Raw genomic sequence first — 19939 nt, 5'->3', positions numbered from 1 at the left:
ACTGGGAAAATTGTGTCAGCCTTTGGGGTTCATCATGCTCAAGACTCATCATAATTTTCTGTCATTCTTATCATTTTGGAACATAGTTAAGGGTGGAGGAGCATTTGGAAAAATTTTTTAGGTAATTTATTATATTATCAGATTTCTTTAACAGAGATTTTTAAATATGACTTTTCTTGATGTTCCAGTATTATTATTACATAATTATTATATATTATATACATTGTTTTATATTGTGAGTCTTTTTTTTAGTTTTTCTTACTCCTCTTTATCAGCTCTTTTTTCTTTGACCTTTCTCTTTTCATGTAACAACTCTTTAACCAAAGAGTAGTTCTTTTTGTAAAAGTGCTTTAGAATATACTGTTCTAATCAGGATAATATATTTTACCAAATAGAATATTGGTAGGTTTTTAAATTTTTGATTCTGAGTAACTGAAAATGTATAATGAACATTTACTAAACGAAGAAGGTAATTGTAGACATTTCTACCATCTAGTGGCAAAAAGTAGTCATATAAAATAATTTAGTAAAAGATCTACCCTTACTGCGATTTACCCTTTTGACTTTTTTCTCTCTCTTCCACTGTGTCTATGTTATGAGCTATGGGTCAGGATACCTTTCTTTTTTTTTAAACATGTGGTGGTCCATTCTTCCAACATCATTTGTTGAAAAGACTACCCTATCTCTATTGAATTGCCTTGGCACCTTTGTGGAAAATCAATTAACCATGTAAGTGTGGGGTTATTTCTTAACTGTGCTCTGTTCCATTGATTGTGTTCTCTTTTTTTCTTTTTTGCCAATACTCAACTTTCATTTTTATAATGTCATGAAATCAGGTAGTGTGAGTTCTTCAAATATGTTTTTACTTGTTTTCTTTTTTAGTGATTTATACAATTCTGTTTTTTAACAAAATAATAGCATTCTTATATGTCAAGATGTTAGCCTCTGAAGTGTAAAAATTTAAAGAATCTTCATTATTAATGTACTGATTACTTGCATTTCTTTATAGCCTATCTGATTTTAGAAGGATTAAATTACCACACTAATTTTGCTATTAACTCATTTTTATGTGTTTGTAAACATGTCTGTTTTCCCCTTATTTATACATTCTACCATCAGGAAGATTTAAATGAGTTGTTTTTTTGTTTTTGTTTTTGTTTTTTGAGATTGGTTGCTTCATAGGCTTATATAGGTCTCTTAATCCTATAGCTAAGTTGATATTAAACAATTTATCTTGAATGTTCAACAGAGAATAATATCTCCACCATTTTGGTTTTAAAATGAGAAGTATAGTATGGGATAAACAGGAGAAATGAAGCTTTTTATTTAATTTCATAAAGTTTGATATTTGACTTACTGTTCTTTTCTACTTCTGTAAAATATTCTGGTGTGATGCTGTATATTTTCTTTCTATCTATTTCATCTCCATGAGATCACATTCCCACTCTTTCAAATTGAAGGAAGAAAAGTATTTGATTGATGAAACATAACATAGTTATTTGACTGTTTAGTTTTCAAGATAAATATGTTTTGTAAGAAGTAGCGAAGATTTTTTTTTTTTTTTGCTTTCATTCAGATATAATGAATACTTCAGCAGTTCAGAAGTCTAAGGTCAGAGTATTGTATTTATACTTTTCTACCTCTTAGTTGCAGTGAGCATGACAAAACTAGTTCAGTCATAGTTTCTTTATCATGTTTATAAATCCTAGTTTTAGTCCAATCCCCCCTACCCCATCCTTTTAGGTAGTTAGAGTATTGATTTTCCTGGATATCATAATCTTTCCAAATAACATTCTCCTAAAATGTGCTCATTCTCTTCTAATTTTGAGTATTTTGCTTTTAAGATCAAACTGAATGACTTGTTATCTTTCAGAATTTAATTTCATTGTCATCTTCAGGACAGTTGATTTTAAATGGAAGGACTCAGCTGGGCATGGTGGCACCTGCCCATGATCCAGAGACTTGAGAGGCCGAGGCAGGAAGTTTAGCAAGTTTGAGACCAGCCTTGGCACCTTAGTGAGAGCCCCAGCAACTTAGCCGAGACCCTGCCTAAGATTCAAAAATAAAAAAGGTTGGGAATGTAGTTCAGTGGTAAAGCACCCTGGGTTCGAACCCTAGTACCAAAAAATAAATACATGAGTAAAAATAAATAAATGGAAGGACCCAGAAATGGATCTTTAAAGGGCTGAAAACATTTTGGTTTAATTTAGATATTAAAATATAAATTTTAAATATTGTAAAAAAAAATCTGCCTTAAGTTTTAGATTTTTTTCCTTCATTTAATTTTCAGAATAATTGAAGTAAATCAAAATCAAAAGCAGGTGGAACAGGATATTAAAGTTGCTATCTTTACATTGATGGTAGAAATAAATAAAAAAGGAAAAGCTCTGCTGCATCAGCTAGAGGTAAGTTACTAGAGGGGACAGTATGTTGTGATTCAACAAAATTTTCTAATGTATGTGAATTTGAAATCATAGTCCTTTTGTAATCGTTTCCATTTACAATTTGATAATATCTCTTCCCCAATCCTAGTTTTCCTTTGACAGATTCTGTATTGTCTATTTATAGTTTTATAATACACTGGGAATGTTTTACTCCTCATTGTTTGCTTCATAGCATAAATGTAAGCCTTGCTCATAGGAGGAATGTTGAAGAGATGGGCCATTTTACAAATTCGCTGAAGTGATAACTTTGTATCACCAAAGTGGCAGAGTTCAACAAATTTTTCTAGGAAGATAACACTGGGAGTTATATATACTCATGCCCTACATGGTGATGCTTCTGTCAACAATGATGAGTTAGTCAGCTTTCTATCACTGTGATAGAATACCTGAGAAAATTAAGTTAAAGGAGGAAAGGTTTGTTTGGGCTCATTGTTGAAGAAGTTTCAGTCCATTGGTTTCTTGGCCCCATCATTTGGGCCCACGGTGAGTTAGAACATCATGGCAAAGCATGATGTAAAGGAGTGCTGCTCACCTCATGGCTGCCAGGAAGCAACAACAGAGGAAGAGGCCTGGGTCCCAATATATCCTTCAAAGGTATATCCCTAGTGCCCTTCCTCCAACTAGACCCCACCACCCTATAGTGCCACCAGCTATGGACTTTTGGGGAACATTCCATGTCCAAATTATAACAAACAGACTACATACATAACAGTGGTCCCATAAGATTATTTCTGTAAGTGTACCCTGAGATGTTCGCCCAATGAGGAAATTGCTTAATGATGTTTCATATGGTGTATCCTATTTTTAAACAGTGCATAACCGTTCGTATTTAACCCTGTGAGAAATTAAGTAAATTATTGTGGCTCCTACCCTCAACATTTTATAGTATTAATATGAAAGCATCACCTAGGAAGTGATGTTCAAGGCAACTAGGATAGTTGTTTCTAACTGCAGTTAAGAAAAATATTGCTATCTTCATCAGCTTTTTTTGAACTCATGAAGGTCAATATCCAAAGTCAGTGCTTGACATCAAATAATATAACAACTTGTACATTGTATTTTAAGGTATAATATTAATTGCATCATTTTGAGGCATTCTTTAATATATTGATGCAGAAAGAATCCACGGTCAAGAAGCAATTTAGAATGAAAATTAAAGAATCCTAACATTAGCAGAGTTAAAGAAAATTAAGATTTCTAGAAATAATAAGTTCAACCTCTTTATTTCATAGTTGAGTTTAAGTTCTCTGTCAGAAAGTTCTTGCTTGAAAGTCTAGTCATTTCCATGTTTTATCAACCAGTCCCATGAAACAAAGACTAAAATAATTCTCTGTTTTTTAGGAATAAGTTATTTGGTTAGGAAATGTTTTGAGCAGAAGGAATCAGACCCCCTTTGTAGTAACTATGTTTTTAAGTCTTTGCAATTTGTATATAAATTTTTAAAAACCCACATTTAATCAAAATTGGAAGCATTCAAAGCTCTACTTAATAAACATCACTTTGATTTGCTTCCCCAGGTATTAGTAATGCACATACTGCTGTTTCCAAGCTTTATTGTACATTAGAATCATTTGAAGAACTTTAAAATAACCAGACCCTTGAATCTATAAAAATTAATCTGGTCATCAATATTATTTTTAATCAGTCTTTACTTGTAATTTTCACGACACCTTTTAAAAATGCCTCTATTCCTCATAACAATTTTCCTGGTTCAGAGTTCTCCGTAAAGGCAAATAAATTTAACCAATTTTATTTGCTAAAGTCCAAACAGTTATTACCATAGAAGACCAAGACACTAGGGCTTCTTCTTAATTTGTAACCTCCTCAAAAGTCAACAAATTTCTGTTTCTACTAGAATGTTTCCAAAGAAACACTTAGGTCTCACAGAGGTCAGAAATAGTCTAAAAGGTAAGTCATCTTCTCTTTAAGCTTAAATTAGATATGGCAAAGCCATTACCTGTTAACAGTCCTTCAATAGCTAAATCAATTTAATTAGCATGTGTGTTTTCCAAATTTAGAACTAAAAAATGCAGTTTTTATTGAGAACATAGGTACATGTTGAAATATAGCAGTTTTACTTTTAAACTTTTCTAATTTGAGTTAGTAGGAAGCCCTGTTTATTCCCCTTTCTTTGCTAGGATGAGAATGAGGTTTTGTAAGGGACCGGCAAAACGTCGGAGAAAGAGACCACCAAGAGACCACTCATGCAATTAGCAGAAGGGGATTTATTGATCCAGCATGCTGGGGCTCCGTGCCCACTCAAGAAGGGAGAGCAGCCCAGAGCAGGGGTTGAACAATGCTTAAGTACACTTTTTGGGGAGGGCGGGGACTTTACACACACCACAGTCTCCTTTAACAAATCACCATACACCGCTGGAAAATCAAACAATAATTCTTAGACTTGATTAGTACATTCATTGGCGGGAACAGGGCTGGCTAGAGTGATAGGTCATTCCTAAGGAGGGGGTTACATTTAAACTGATTGGTTCGGGCCCTGAATGCCTACGTGACAAGCTGCACAGGGTCTTGAATGCTTACGTGACAAGCTACACAGGGTCTTGAATGCTTATGTGACAAGCTACACAGGGTCCTAGGCTATAAATCAACTAAATGGCCAGTAGGGCATTGTCTTAACTGCCTCAGGAATCTAACCCAGGCTTTGCAGTTTAGAAGCAGGTTTACAATGCCTGGTCCTTTACATTTTAACTCAGGATTTGCAGCTTAGAAACTTTACCCTTTCAGTTTTTGGATGGACCTTTAAAATAATCCAAGTTTAGTGCTCTCCACTTTAGAATACCCTGTTTTCTAAAGGCAGTATGTATTTTCCTTACAGAAACTCTGTATTCTGCTTTTATGTAGCTTTATAAAAGTGCATTAACACAATTATCCACTGTATGTTTTCGATCCCATGGTAATTCTCAGTAGACAGAAATGATATCATGCCTGTTTTAATCAGCTTTTTTGCTGCTATGACCAAAAGACCTGATAAGAACAATTAGAGGAGAAAAAGTTTATTTGGGGTCTCATGATTTCAGAGATCTCAGTCTATAGATAGCTGACTCTCTTCCCCAGGGCTCCAGGCAAGGAAGAGCAGCATGGTGGAAGGGTGTGACAGAGGGAAGCAGCTCAGGGCATCACACCAGAAAATGCGGAAAGAGACTCTCCTCACCATGGACAAAATATAAACCCCCAAGGCCTGCCCCCAATGACTTACTTCCTCCAGCCCCACCCTACCTGTCTATAGTTACCACCCATTTAATCCCTGTCAGGGATTAATTGATTATATCAAGATGCTCATAACATGATTCATCTCTAAATTTTGTTGCCTTACTCACACAAGCTTTTAGGGGACACCTCATATGTAAACCATAACAATGCCTTTCTAAATATTAATACTACATCCAAAGGAGAAGTGTTATTTACCACACTTCATTATTCTGAGCACAAACTAGTTTCAGGTGGGACTAGAATACCTAAAAGGTAAGATCATATCATTGATAAAATCATTCTATATTCTGCTTTTATGTAGCTTTATAAAAGTGCATTAACACAATTATCCACTGTATGTATTGGATCATTAAATTGCTTAATAGTACATCTATTTCATTTGCAAATTTTGAACTTAACATTGTGAATATTATAGCTAATGCATGCTTTTGTCGTCCTTTTGTGTATTTGGCAGGATGCATTAACAGAGATCTAAAGCCCAGAATATGTAAAGCCAAACCCAGGGGATTAGGGCTGGAGGCAATTTATGAGATATGGTTTTTGTTTGTTTGTTTGTTCCAGTGAGAGTGATCTTTTGTACTAAGGAAAAAAATACTAAAGAGTATTTTCAACTGCTATCAGTTGGTATATTTAGAGGGCAGTTATTTTCATTTGCTTATCTAAAAATGTCCTTTGAAATAAATGTTAAGTGCAGAAAATAATTTGAAATTATTTCCTTCTTTTCAGAGCCTTGCAAAGGATCATAGAATGAAACTTATGCAACAACAACAGGAAGTGGCTGGACTTTCTAAGCAGTTGGAACATGTCATGCATTTTTCTAAATGGGCAGTTTCCAGTGGCAGCAGTACAGCATTACTTTATAGCAAGCGATTGGTAAGATAAAGTATGGTATTTGACGTTTGTAAAAGTGTGTAGTAAACAAGAGTCATTGGACTGCTTGAAATTCATAAATGAGCCTTGTGTGATATTGTGCACTTGCAGTCCCAGCTACTCAGGAGGCTGAAATTCAATGTGATTTACCTATTTCTAATTTTAAGTGACCAAAATATCTTGGTTTTAAAAAATATTTTTAACTGGCACAATTTAGGTATGACTTCAATTTTAATCTACTAGATCACTCCTATTTTTTCCCAACTTTTCACTGTTTACATAGCAATTAAACTTAATACAAATAATAATGTTAATAAATAATGATAGTAAACATTCACTGATCATCTGTAGCAATCCAGGATCTAATTCTAAGCATTTTTATGCAATATTTAAGCTTTTACATCATTCTTATGTGATAGATACACCTATCCATTCCCATTATACAAATGATGAAACCAAGGAATTGAGTTACATATGACTAATATCACCCAGTTAAGAGGTGTTACTAAGCATCAAACTACAGTGTCAGACCACCAGGGCCCCGTCTCTACTCTGGGTCCTGGCTGTTAATTAAGGGAAATACTGTAGGAGCGATAGGAGATAAAGAAAAGACAAACAGACACACATAGGGAGAAAAAGCTGGGGCCAGATTGGTAGCCAAGTGGTAGCCAAGTCTCACAGCCAAGTGAGTGGTGACAGACTGGTGACTGACTCAGAGCTAGCTCAGAAAGTTTATTTGATAATTTTCATCATTAAAAGGTTACAGTGGTGCATGCCTGTAATCTTAAAAGTTTGGGAAGCTGAGGCAGGAGGATTGAGAGTTCAAAGCCAGCCTCAGCAAAAGCAAGGTGCTAAGCAACTCAGTGAGACCCTGTCTATAAATAAAATACAAAATAGGGCTGGGGATGGGGCTCAGTGGTCAAGTGCCTCTGAGTTCAATCCCTGATTTATCAGAGATACCACCCCGCCCCCAATTTTTTTAAAAAAAGTTCAATTATGGGAAAGTTTCAGCAAAGCAGATAGAGTCTGAAGGATACAGAACTCGCAAGATAGTGCTAATTTTTATGGACTACTGGCCTGATGTTGCAAACAAGGGTCAAAGAGCTGTGGTTCTTTTACTTGCAGGCCTCAAACACCTTGGCCATTGGCTACTCAGCATACATTCAACTATTGAATCCCCTATGACTGACTGGCCATGGTTGTAGAAACAGTGTGATGGCCTCTCAGGTCACTAGTTTCAATAGAGATTTATAGTCTGAAATAATATGACATCCAAATCAGTTTTTTGCCACCTATTTTTTGAAATCAAATGACAGGAATTTCCTCTTTCTCTCTTTTTTTTTTTTTTTTTTTTCACAATACTGGGGATTGAACCTAGGGCCTTTGCATGCTAGGCAAGCACCCTACCACTGAGCTACATCCACTTTTTCCACTTTTTAAAATTTTATTTTGAGACAGGGTCTTGTTCAATTGCCCAGTCTAGCCTTGAGTTTGCTCTCTTCCTGCCTCAGCCTCCCAAGTAGCAGGGGTAACAGGGTCACATAGCTCCTATATCATTTGTAAATAAGGAAATAAAAATTTTATTTTTAGATGTGGGATTGAACCCAGGGGCATTTATCCATTAAGCCACATCCCCAGCCCTATTTAGTATTTTATTTTGAGACAGAGTCTTACCAAGTTGCTTAGGGCCTTCCTAAGTTGCTGAGGCTGACCTGGAATTTGTGATCCTCTTGCCTCAGCCTCCAGAGCCACTGGGATTACAGGTGTGTGCCACTGTGCCTTTCTTGCATGTTGTTTGTTTTTTGTATTTGTTGTTGTTTTTTTTTTTTTTTGACTATTGAGTTGTGTGAGTTCTTTGTTTGTCTTGAATATTTGCCCATATTAGATATATAGTTTGCAAATAATTTTTCCCTATCTTAGGCTGCCTTTTCATTTTCTTCATTGTTTCCCTTATTATGCAGAAGCATTTTAGTTTGTGGTTTTGCTTGTTTATTTTTTTTTCAGTTGGACAACTTTAACTAACTGAGAAAACTACATTTAAAATGTGATTTAAAACAAAATGGAATTAAGGAAAAAGTCATAAGTTTTTTAAAGAACTTCTGCACTGTGCTGAAAATCAAATAGTTCTTTAGTAATATAATGCACCAATCCAGAAAATTGAATTCTCTATTTAACATTTTCAAAGGTGATATTAAGGTCAAGAATTTCACATCTATGGCAGCACATATAGAAGGATCTATATATGATACCCATACCTATGAAACTTAGAATTTTGACAGTGCTTAATAAAAGATTTTAGAATCACATCCAATGAATCTCAAATCTAGGTCCCATATGTCGCCCCCTGCGACAAGGGTATGTCGGAGACCAGCCTATCGACTCTGAGGCACCAACTGTGGGAACCACCCTCTGACAGGAGTAGTGAAGCACACTAGACCAGGTAGTGTCTCCGGGGTTGAACAAGAGGGTTAAGTGTCTCTACCTGGCCCGACATCCAACCTGGCCCACAATCACACCGAGTCGGGAGATGAGTCAACCGTGAAGGTGCAATAATCTCAACTTTATTGTGTAAGGGACAAGGTTATATAGTGCTAGGAGGGGGTAAGAAGAGACAGTAGCAAGAACCAATAAGGAGCAGTTATGTCACTATCACTAAGGGGCCTAGGCAGATTTCAGATTAAACCATTAGGCCGTGCTAAAGTCAAAAGCCCGTGCGCGGGCTAAAAGCCCGCAAACCCCAATCCAGCCAGGTCACATATACGGAAATGCTAACCCATGAGGCCGCCCCAGCCAACACCCAATAATTGCCGCAGTCCCGAGGGAGGTAAAAGGTCCCAACACCATAAATTCTCCTTCTAAATCTCTATGTTGACTTTTCTGTTCCTTGCCTTTGTTAATTCTAACCCTTAAAAACAGAGAGAGAGAAAAAGAACAGGAAAACAAATGCTGCAACGAACTCTTTATCATGGATAGAAATTATTGCTACTATAGTTCACTACAAAGCATATCTATATAATATCATATGACCTTTCATTATATATATATTTTAAAAAGACAGAATTCTCGTTTATTTTTCTCTTTGTTGCTGGGCTTTTGGTGTGATATTAGAAGAAGAAAAAAATCATTGCCAAGGAAGGTCAGTATCCAGAAGCTTGTTTTAGGAGTTTTATGATTTTAGTTCTTCTAGTTTTGGGGTTTTTTATTTGTTTGTTTGTTTGTTTTGTAAATGAATTGTAGTCAGAAAAAAGAGCAAACCCAGTGGAAGAACACAATCCTTTCAGAAGCCAGTGTTCTTAAATTAAGTATATTTTGAAATATTTGAGCCTTACCATATTTCCTTAGGATTCTTCTGTCATCCATTAAACATTGAATTTATTTTATGGAATTGAGGGGAAGACAAAAAAATATATTGACAGAAACCAGGGAAATAAAGCCCAATCATTCTTTTTAACAGTAGTAAATATTTCTATAGTTCTAGGGATTAGGAAATGATTAAGAAATTAGTATTAATAGGGGTTCTTCAGTTTTAGCTTTTTTTTTTTTAACAGACTTAATCATCCCTTAAAGCTCCATCTCTTATTATCTCACAATGGGAATTAAATTTCAACATGATTTTCCATAGGGACTTTCAAATAATAGAATCCTGTCAGTTGCAACAACATATATGGAGGGCATTATGCTAAGAGAAATAAGCTGGGCACAGGAAGACATCACAAGACCTCAGATTATTTGTGGTGGAAAAAAAAAACTGAATTTACAGAAGAGTAGAACATTGATTATTGAGAGGCTTTTGAAAAGACATTGGTCAAAGGATACAAAATTTTAAATGAATAAATTCAAGAAAAATTCAGCACCATAAATTTATTGTATAAAATGGTGACTATAGTTAATAAAAGTTATTTAGTGTTCTCACCATAAAAATGTGAGATAATACATGTAGCTCAATTTGGCTAATTCATAATGTATACATATTTCAAAATATGTTTTACATGACAAGTAAATAAAATTTCTATTTGTCAAGTAAAATAAAACTTTTAAATAATACAATAAATTAGTAATTTTAGAAAACAATACAAATGTATTTGCAAAGAAATTCTTAGAACAGTTCTGTTGTTTAACATTATAAGAGTGATTTATGGTCAGAATTACTGGAGGATATCAAAATGTAAGAAAGGGAGAAAAACTTGGGGAAAGGTGTAAGGGACCGGCGAAGCGTCAGAGGAAGAGACCACCAAGAGACCACTCATGCAATTGGCAGAAGGGGATTTATTGATCCAGCATGCTGGGGCTCCATGCCCACTCAAGAGGAGAGAGCAGCCCAGAGCCCCAGGCAGGGGTTGAGCAGTGCTTAAGTACACTTTTTGGGGAGGGCAGGGGCTTTGCATACATCAGAACAAATCAGCATGAGGCGTGGGAAAATTGAACAGCAACTCTTAGACAAGATTAGTACATTCATTGGCGGGAACAGGTTGGGCGGGGGTGATTGGTCACTCCTAAGCGGGGTACACATTCAAACTGATTGGTTTTGGGCCCTGGATGCCTACGTGCCAGGCTACACAGGGTCCTAGGTTATTAAACAACCAGAGGATCAGGAGGAATATTTACTGGGCAGTTTGGGTATTGTCCTAACAGCTACAGGAATTTCAGGTTTTGGGGGTAGCAGAGGAATTTAACAATACCTGGTCCTTTACTTTTTAACTCAGGCCTTGCAGCTTAGAAACTTTACAATGCCCGGTCTTTTACACTTTAACTTCAATTTCTTTTACTCTTACAAAGGCACTTAGCTTTATTGAGGGCTATTTGCTTAACACTGTTCTTAGTCCTAAAATTTCAATATTTTTTTGTCAAAATTTATTATACTTTTTTGAGATAATGTAATAATTGAAGCAAATTTACTTATTTAGCAATTATAAGGAATACCTTTCATATGCCAAGTATCATTCTGAGTGATGAGGAACAGAGTAAACAAAACAAAATCTTTGCCCTCAAGGAGTGGCATTTTGGTAGAGATAGACAATACTAAAATGTATAGACTGTTTCATGCTAATAAGTTGTGGTCTGGGAGCAATGGTGTATATTGGGGAAATTATCTAAATATCTAAAGAGGGTGATTATGAGCAAATACTTGAAGGAAATGAGAAAGCAAGCCATGCAGATATTCAAGGAGAATATTTCTGGCAGAGCCCATAGCAAATGCAGAGACTGAGGGGAGAGTTTTTATTATGTGGACAACAAGGAGCTTGATGGACTGGAGCAGAGTGAAAAATCATTGGAGGGGCTTGAGAAAATGGCATGATATTAACGGTCACCCCATCTGTTATGTTGAGAACACAATGAAGATGTTTGAGGACAAGAAAAAATTAGGGAGACCAATTAGAACCTTGTGATAAGTTCACATTTTGGGAACATGAGCTAGCATAGCTGATAGAAGTGGTCAGATTATCCATCTATCTTAAAAGAGCCAACAGGATTTACTGACAAGTTAAATATATAGGGTGTGAGACAAACAGTGGAACCAAGACCTTTTACCTTAAGGTGTAGGAAGATTGACATAAGGAAGATTATATGAAGAGTAGACCTTAAGAGAAAAATCAAGAGTTCCCTTTGGACTTGGCACATTTATGATTCCTTTTCAACAACCAAGTGGAGAGGCTAAATTAGTCATTGGAAAGGCAAGTTCAAAAGAGAGATCCAGGCTGCAGATCTAAAATGAGGAGTCATTTAAACTGTGAGATTGGCTTGAAATCACCAAAAGCATATGGGTCTAGAATAAGATTGAGAAGTCAGAAGACTGAGCCCTGGGGCATTCCAGCAAATGGGAGTTGTGGGAGAAAATAAAACACCCATACTGCAGAGAAAGGTTGTGCAAGGCCAAAAAAAAAAAAAAAGAATGTTAAGCTGGCACCTTACTGGACACTTCAAAAATAGGTTGATATTGGAACCTGTTGTATTTTCAGTGGCTTCCAGAAGTAGCAGCTGAATTGGGCATGGTAGCACATTCTTGTAATTCCAGCTACTCAGGAGGCTGAAGCAGGAGGATCACAAGTTTGAGGGCAGTCCAGGTAGTTTAGTGATACTCTGTCTCAAAATTTTTACAAAGGGATAAGGATATAGGTCAATGGTGGAGTGCTTGTCTAGCATTTATAAGGGCCTAGGCTTAATCCCTAGTGCCAGTGCTGCAACTGCAATTAAAAAATTTAAAAAGTAACTGCTAGCAAAATAAGGGGGAAACTATGAAATTACAGTATGCAGGAAGCCATGTAAAGAAAGTGTTTCCAGGAGAACAATATTACCACCTGAGGTGAAAGATCCTCCAAGTTTGAAAATAATGGTTTCAGAAAAGAATAAGGGGAGAAACCATGTATATAAATGAGTTTTGAGTTTTGTTGTAGACGAGAGGAAAAAAATGTAGGAAAAAAGGAGTCAAGAGTTTTGGTTTTAACTGGAAAAAGTTAAAGCATGTTTATATCTTGATGGGTATGGTTCATGAAAATTGCTGAGTAGGAAAGATGGGGCTGGCTTGATTTTATCCAGCATGGACAGTTCATCCATTGTAATACATAACTGATACATGATGGAAATTTGAACAAGGTCCCTGATTGTTCCTATTTTCTCAGTGAAATGGTAAGCAATTCCATCAGTTGAGATTGAGAATAGGGGAGAAAATGATGGAAATTTGAAAAGAAAAATAGAAGGAATAGTCTCATAAATAGTCATTTATGAGAGTAGGGAAATGAATGAACCAGAGAAATGTCATGTGTTATTAGCTCAATTTCAGGAATTAAATTAATATTGATACAGAAAGATTTAATCAATGTAGTATGTTTCGTTCAGGGGGAAAGTTCATGAGAGGGAAGAATATTTGTAAATTGGGTAAGTGGAGAGAAAAGTTGAGGATCTGTGCAAGAAAATGTTTGTGATGATTGACCATGGGAATTAAGCTGGATATTGAGGGATAGTGAGGTGAGATGGAAAGACTGGAAAAGTTGTGAGAGCAAAGGTTCATAGGAGTTGGTGGATTTGTAGGATTATTAGTATCTGTGCTGGAAAGAAGGATCATCTGGTTGAATATTAAAATCATCCAGAATTGTTATATTGGAACTGACAATGATAGAATGCCAGGAACTGAAATCTTTAAGGACCAAGTGAAAATGAAGATTGAGATTGTGAAAAGAAATGGATGTTATGGGATTCACTTCAGAGATTTTGAATCCCTCTGCAGGAGGTGGTAGGAACTGAGCCACCATGAGAAGCAAGGAAAACCATCCTACTAGCAGACCTCATTCCATTTTCTAAGCAGACTAATTTGCATCTTCTATATCTCATTATATCCCTAAGTCTAAATTGAGTATTGCCCTTAAAAATTAAAGTAAATAAAAGAATAAGATATGCTAATTTTTTTTACAATATTTGATTTGACATTTCTGTGAACTTTCATTACTAATTTAAAAAACTCACTTTAACCTATTACCTTAAAATACTTTTTAGGTCAGTGTGAAACAGTTAAGCTGAGTTACACCTCAAAAATTTAATGATTTGAAAAGAAAATTATTTTGTATGACCACTTTTCTGATCTATATATGATTGGTTATTATCGGTTGCATATATACCAGTGACGGTTTTTAGGTATTCATTGGGCAAAGGTAATGTATTATTTACCTGATAAAGGTATATTGTTCAGTTTTCTCTCTGCTTTCTTTCAGATTACGTACCGGTTACGGCACCTCCTTCGTGCAAGGTGTGATGCTTCCCCAGTGACCAACAACACTATCCAGTTTCACTGTGATCCTAGCTTCTGGGCCCAAAATATTATCAACTTAGGTAGGCCATTATGTACATTTTGTCAAGGTGTCAGTTGTGGAATTCTCAGTGATGTTATTTAAGATTCCCTTCTACTCGGTTTGCTGTTATCTTATTTTAAAGACATGTCAATAATTTGTATATATGATAACGTGTGAATATAAGCACATATGTACATATTTGGGTTATAGGAAAATATTCTTTTGTTGACTTATGGGGTATCTAGGTATAGGGATTCAGGACGCTTTTATTACCCTAGAATCCTGTTTGCATGTTCTATATTTATCAAAATGTGTTACCTCTTGACTATCATTTATACAGGATTTTCCCCCCATTCTGGGGCGGAACCTAGAGACCTGCACATGTCAGGCAGGTGTTCTGCCACTGAGCTACAGCACCAGTGCCCCCACGATTTTTTTTTTTCCTCTTTTTCTGAGACAGCCTTCCAAGTAACTGGGATTATAGGTGTGTGCCACTGCACCTGCCTAATATTTTTCATGTCTATAATATTTTATAGTAAAATAGCACTTCTCATGCTATTATTGGCTTACTTTCCTTTAGATGCCTAATGGTTTATTATTCCTTACTTTCCATCAGATGCCTAATGGTTCAGTTGCTTTATCTCTTTAGGGAAGACTTTTCCCCCACAATTTTCACTGTCAGTTATAATTTTACATGTTCATATGTCTATTAAAGTGTAACATAAATTCAGAAAAGTACCCAAATCTTAAGTATTTGAGCTCACCAATTATAAAGAAATAGACTATCACTTAGTAACATCAGGAGCTGGAGTATCTGTGCAAATATTTCAGCAGGAAATTATTACTTTAGCTTTCTTATTATGCTATTTGCTGAGTAGAAATAGTCTTTTTGCCTCCTTTCTTAATTTCTCGCCGGGAAACTACACAAACAAAAATGTAAGAATTCCCTATACATTATTCATCAACAGCCAGTATTCCCTTCAGTGATGCTTTTTTAGTTCCTTGACTTTGTTTCAGAATCATCAAAGATGGATACTCTCTTATCCCCAAGGCTAAATTCTTTGTAGGAAAGGAGAAAAAAAAATGGAGAAAGAGCCAGTGCTGTCAGAACATAGTAGGCAAGGAAGAAACAGGCTTACACAAATCTTATCCTTACAAGGGAAGAACAAAAAGAATCCTTGAAGAAGAGGTGATAAAGAGACTCCTGCAGGCCACTCTTAGCAGTATCTGTGGCCTTATACATATTAATAACATAGTAGGCAACTGGAATCATCCACACTTTTCACTGCCTTACTAGAAAGAAGCAGCTTTAGAAATATAGAGCATGTATGTGAGTAGCTGTCTTCCTCACCACAGCCTGCACTACCACAACACGTTCCTCTGCACTGAGAACCTATCACAAGTTAGAAGTCATCACATGTATAGACATGTATAGACATCTCTGCACTTAAAACATAACATGTAAAACACCCACATGTAGAAATAGCTACATTTAGGAATTAGGTTTAAAACCATGCATATAAAAGGATATAGTTTTAGATAAATCTACATAGCAAAAACAAAACCATGATATCTTTGTCAGTTTGTGAAACTCTGATATAATAGAGTATCCTTTACTGTAGAAATTATCAGAGCTGTCATTTACAGCTTGGTCAGTTTATTTAGCACAAGAAAAGAAGTTTTCCAAACTTGTTTATCCATGGCTTCTGAGAAACATTTTATGAATGAGTGCCAGAGGAAAATATTCATTAGATGAATATTTGGTTAATATTTTTATAACTTTGGATGAGTTTTTTTTACATATATGTGAGGTTTTTTTTTACCTATATGTGACTACCTGTCACAGTGCCAAACACACAGTAAGTATTTAATAAGTGATAGCTATACTTTTAAAATTTAATTTTGTTTATTTATTCATCTTTTTTGGTGGCACTGAGGAGGGAACATGAACTCTACCACTGAGCTACATTCCCAATCCTTTTTATTTTTTGACAGTCTCATTAAGTTGCCAAGGCTGACCTCAAACTAGCCCTGACTCAGCCTCCCAAGTAGTTAGGATTATAGGCATGTGCCACTGTGCCCAGTTTAGCTACAATTTGTTTTTAGATGTTGGTGCTTCGTGAATCAGAAACATTTGAATATCTACTGTTAAAGAAATAAAGCTTGAATCAAGTCTATGAGACACCTTTAAAACTATAGTTGCAAACCAGTTTTCTGTTATGGAGTTAAAGTTGTATATATTGTAAAGGTATAAGAAACTTGAGATTACAAATAGTTAATACTAAAGAATCAAATACTTTGTGGGATTGGTTTTTAGAGCCAATGTCAGATTTGCTTGTTTTGATTTATACTAGTTCTAAAAATGGCCTCCCTTTTCCAACTATATGTCTGTGTGAGAACAAATTTCTTCATATATTTAATTTAGTCAATATATTATGACAGATAATGCAAAAACAGATATGAAGTTCACTATTAAGCTAGATGCTTAGATCTTCAAAAGTGTAAAACAATGCATACTTCATTAAAAACCTTTGTAAGCAGTTTTTTCATAAAAATATGTTGTTATTGGTTTATTGTTATTTTAAAATGGATTAGTGGATTTTTTTAACATTTTCATTTTACGTTTCTTACATAGTAAATTTTGATAATAGAGCCTACATAAACAAAAGTTCTTTCAGGTCCTCTATTTTTTTTAAGAGTATGAAGAGTCCAGAGACCAAAAAACTTCTTAGCAATTAAAGTTCATCAAAAGTAGCCATTCAAAATGTTGTATCTCACCAATTATCAAAAAACTTTATCCCTTGCTCTTTTCTCTTTAATTAGGTTCTTTAGTAATCGAAGATAAAGAGAGTCAACCACAAATGCCTAAGCAGAATCCTGTCGTGGAACAGAATTCACAGCCACCAGGTGGTTTATCTTCAAACCAGTTATCCAAGTTTCCAACACAGATCAGCCTAGCTCAATTACGACTCCAGCATATGCAGCAACAGGTAATGGCTCAGAGGCAACAGGTGCAACGGAGGCCAGCACCTGTGGGTTTACCAAACCCTAGAATGCAGGGGCCCATCCAGCAACCTTCCATCTCTCATCAGGTAAATTTGGAAGCAGGCCTGTCCTAACTTAGATAACTGTAGTATGATTGTGTTCAGCAGCTCTTCATATAGCCAAGATATCCATCATCCTTAATTTAAATATGTGGATTTATAAAATTTTACCACATTAAGGATCCCTGATTTAACACTTAATCTTTAGTTCTACTCAAAAAAGATTTAATGATTTATTTAATTGGCACATTTATTTTCATCTATTGTTTCTTGTCTTTAAATTATAACAGGATTAAGTGTTTGTATTCCTAAATAACCCATGCCTATGATTGATGGGAAAACCTGAGAAACTGTAATTCCTTTATTAGTGCTTCAGAAAGATGAGTACTTTTAAGAATCTGTTCTTGGGCTGGGGATGTGGCTCAGCAGTAGAGCACTTGCCTAGCACAGGCGAGGTCCTGGGTTTGGTGCTCAGCACCACATAAAAATACATAAGTAAAATAAAGGTATTTTGTCCAACTACAACTAAAAAATAAGTATTTTTTAAAAAATCTGTTCTCTTTGGGGGTGCCAGTATTTAGCAAACCATATTGTATCTTAGAAAATAGGGCAAAATGAAATACAAAATAGAAAAATGCAGGAGTGTGGTTCATTAAAATTTTAACCTTTTTCAAATTCTATCTGAACAAATATTCCATTGACCATTTTTAACTAGATATTGAAGTATTCTGTTAATTTTCAATCCATGTTAAATAAACAATCCTGTTCAGGTTAGATTAATAAAGATTTTATAGGATTTAAAGTCTATTTCTTATAAACTCTTGTTTTCAGTTACTTTTTAAAATGAATTTATGTTGTTTCTGTTTCCACAAAGGATTTGAAGTGATTTTGGTACATGACACAAATGAAATAGAATGGAATTTAATAAGAGTCAAAGTATAAAAACCTTGGCTAGGAATTCTTATTATACTTAGGAATAACATTTAACTCAGAATTTCTTAACAATGAAAGAAAACAGGAATAATAAGATATCACTATCAAATAAAAGGAAACATGCCAATTAAATAGGGGTGAGAAGGTTTTACTAGTATTTTACTAGTAGAATATATTAAGTGGTTGTCTATGAAAAAAGCAACTAAATTAAGCATGATTTTCTTGTAACAATTTTACACAACATAGGAATGTTTTTTTGTAGGACTCCTCAACCCTCAAGAGGTTGTGGGCATATGTAGAGCCTATTCTTGTGAAATAGGTATACGGGGATGGAACCCAGGGCCTTGCACATGCTAAGCACATACTATACCACTGAGATTCACCACTATCCCCTACTATATCCCCAGTTAGACCCGGATTTTGTTGTCATTTCTGTAATGGCGTAAGATAATATATTTGAAGTTTATGGCTTTCTATTAATTTGATTAAGAAGGCATATGAAATCTAGGAAAATAATAATATACCTACTTAAAACTTTGTTTCAACCAGTTTTTACAGAAAGAAAGTAGCAAACAATTTGAAAGATCTTTGGTGAAGTGCTTCAAGGGGGAAGAGAATTGTATGTTTTAGATACCTCGAGCATCCATGGCAGAGTTGAATTTTTATTAAGAAAATTGAAAGCAGAATGACATAAATAGACTAGAAAGAATACTGAAATTTTTCTGAAGTTAAATGTACAAAGAAAGAGAATTAAATCTGTTGTGCCTGTGCTAAGCATTTGCTTATATTAATATTGAAATGTCTGAGAGATGGTAGAATTTATTTAATTGCAAATTAACAAAAAGGGTTGGATCCATCAATTCATTTAATTGCCTTTCACTAAAAAGTAAGTAATGAGGCAGTTAATAGAGTCTATGTGAAAAGAGTTTATAAATTTATATAAGCAGTGACAAAACTGAATTGACCTTTGAGCCGTTAGCTTGCTTTCCTCAGAAATTTGCTTTGGATCTTATTTTCAGTCTCTAGGATTTAGTACTATGTATAATGTACAGTCTCTATTATATAATCTAATTTTCCCACTTAGAAATACTTTTCATATGTTTGTGGTCCTTATACCCTGTCATTTTGTTTTCATCTACTCTCTGTGCCTCCTAGACCTTTTTCACACTCTAATCTCTTTATCTGCTGTTTGCCCAAAACCCCTACATTTTTCACTCATTGGTTTACCCTCTTCTATAAACTTGTACTCTGTTCTACCCACTTTATTCTCAGTTTTATACTAGTTTATTTACATAAACTAGTTTATTTGCCCACGTGCCTCTTCCTCTGTTAGGAGTATGCAAATTATATATATCTGCCCATATATTCAGGTAAAGGATTGCTTCTGAAATCACTTGCGTAGTAGTTTCCTAATTCTTTCTCTGAAGATTAACCATGTCATCTGCATGGTTCAAGAGTTGAGTAATAGCAGAGATAGAACAATTATATGATTAAGTAGTGCAAATGTAATAAACTGTGTTTATTTGGCACTGTATAGTATACTCCATTAAACTTTAGTGATCAGATCTACTTGTTACAGAACACTGTCACTTACATCATTTTATACATAAATCGTAGTAATTCTCGCTGTGATTAAGGT

At 35.1% G+C, this 19939-nt stretch overlaps 1 protein-coding gene across 2 annotated transcripts in view; it reads left to right on the top strand.

Annotated features, from left to right (window-relative positions):
- Trim24 (tripartite motif containing 24) overlaps positions 1-19939 on the top strand; it is a 99369-nt gene that overhangs the window by 58213 nt on the left and 21217 nt on the right. The window contains exons 6-9 of one of the 2 annotated variants that reach the window (XM_026398562.2): positions 2291-2405; positions 6399-6545; positions 14246-14363; positions 17147-17313. In XM_026398562.2, coding sequence (XP_026254347.1) covers positions 2291-2405; positions 6399-6545; positions 14246-14363; positions 17147-17313 — 547 coding nt within the window. Of the gene's footprint in view, positions 1-2290; positions 2406-6398; positions 6546-14245; positions 14364-17146; positions 17416-19939 lie in introns of both variants that reach the window. The other variant, XM_026398561.2, reaches the window with a different exon arrangement.

This window comes from Urocitellus parryii, chromosome 3 (assembly GCF_045843805.1).
Source record: "Urocitellus parryii isolate mUroPar1 chromosome 3, mUroPar1.hap1, whole genome shotgun sequence".
In the NCBI taxonomy this organism is placed as follows: domain Eukaryota; kingdom Metazoa; phylum Chordata; class Mammalia; order Rodentia; family Sciuridae; genus Urocitellus; species Urocitellus parryii.
Note: the sequence above shows the minus strand (reverse complement) of the source record. Positions and strands in the feature narration are given on the sequence as shown.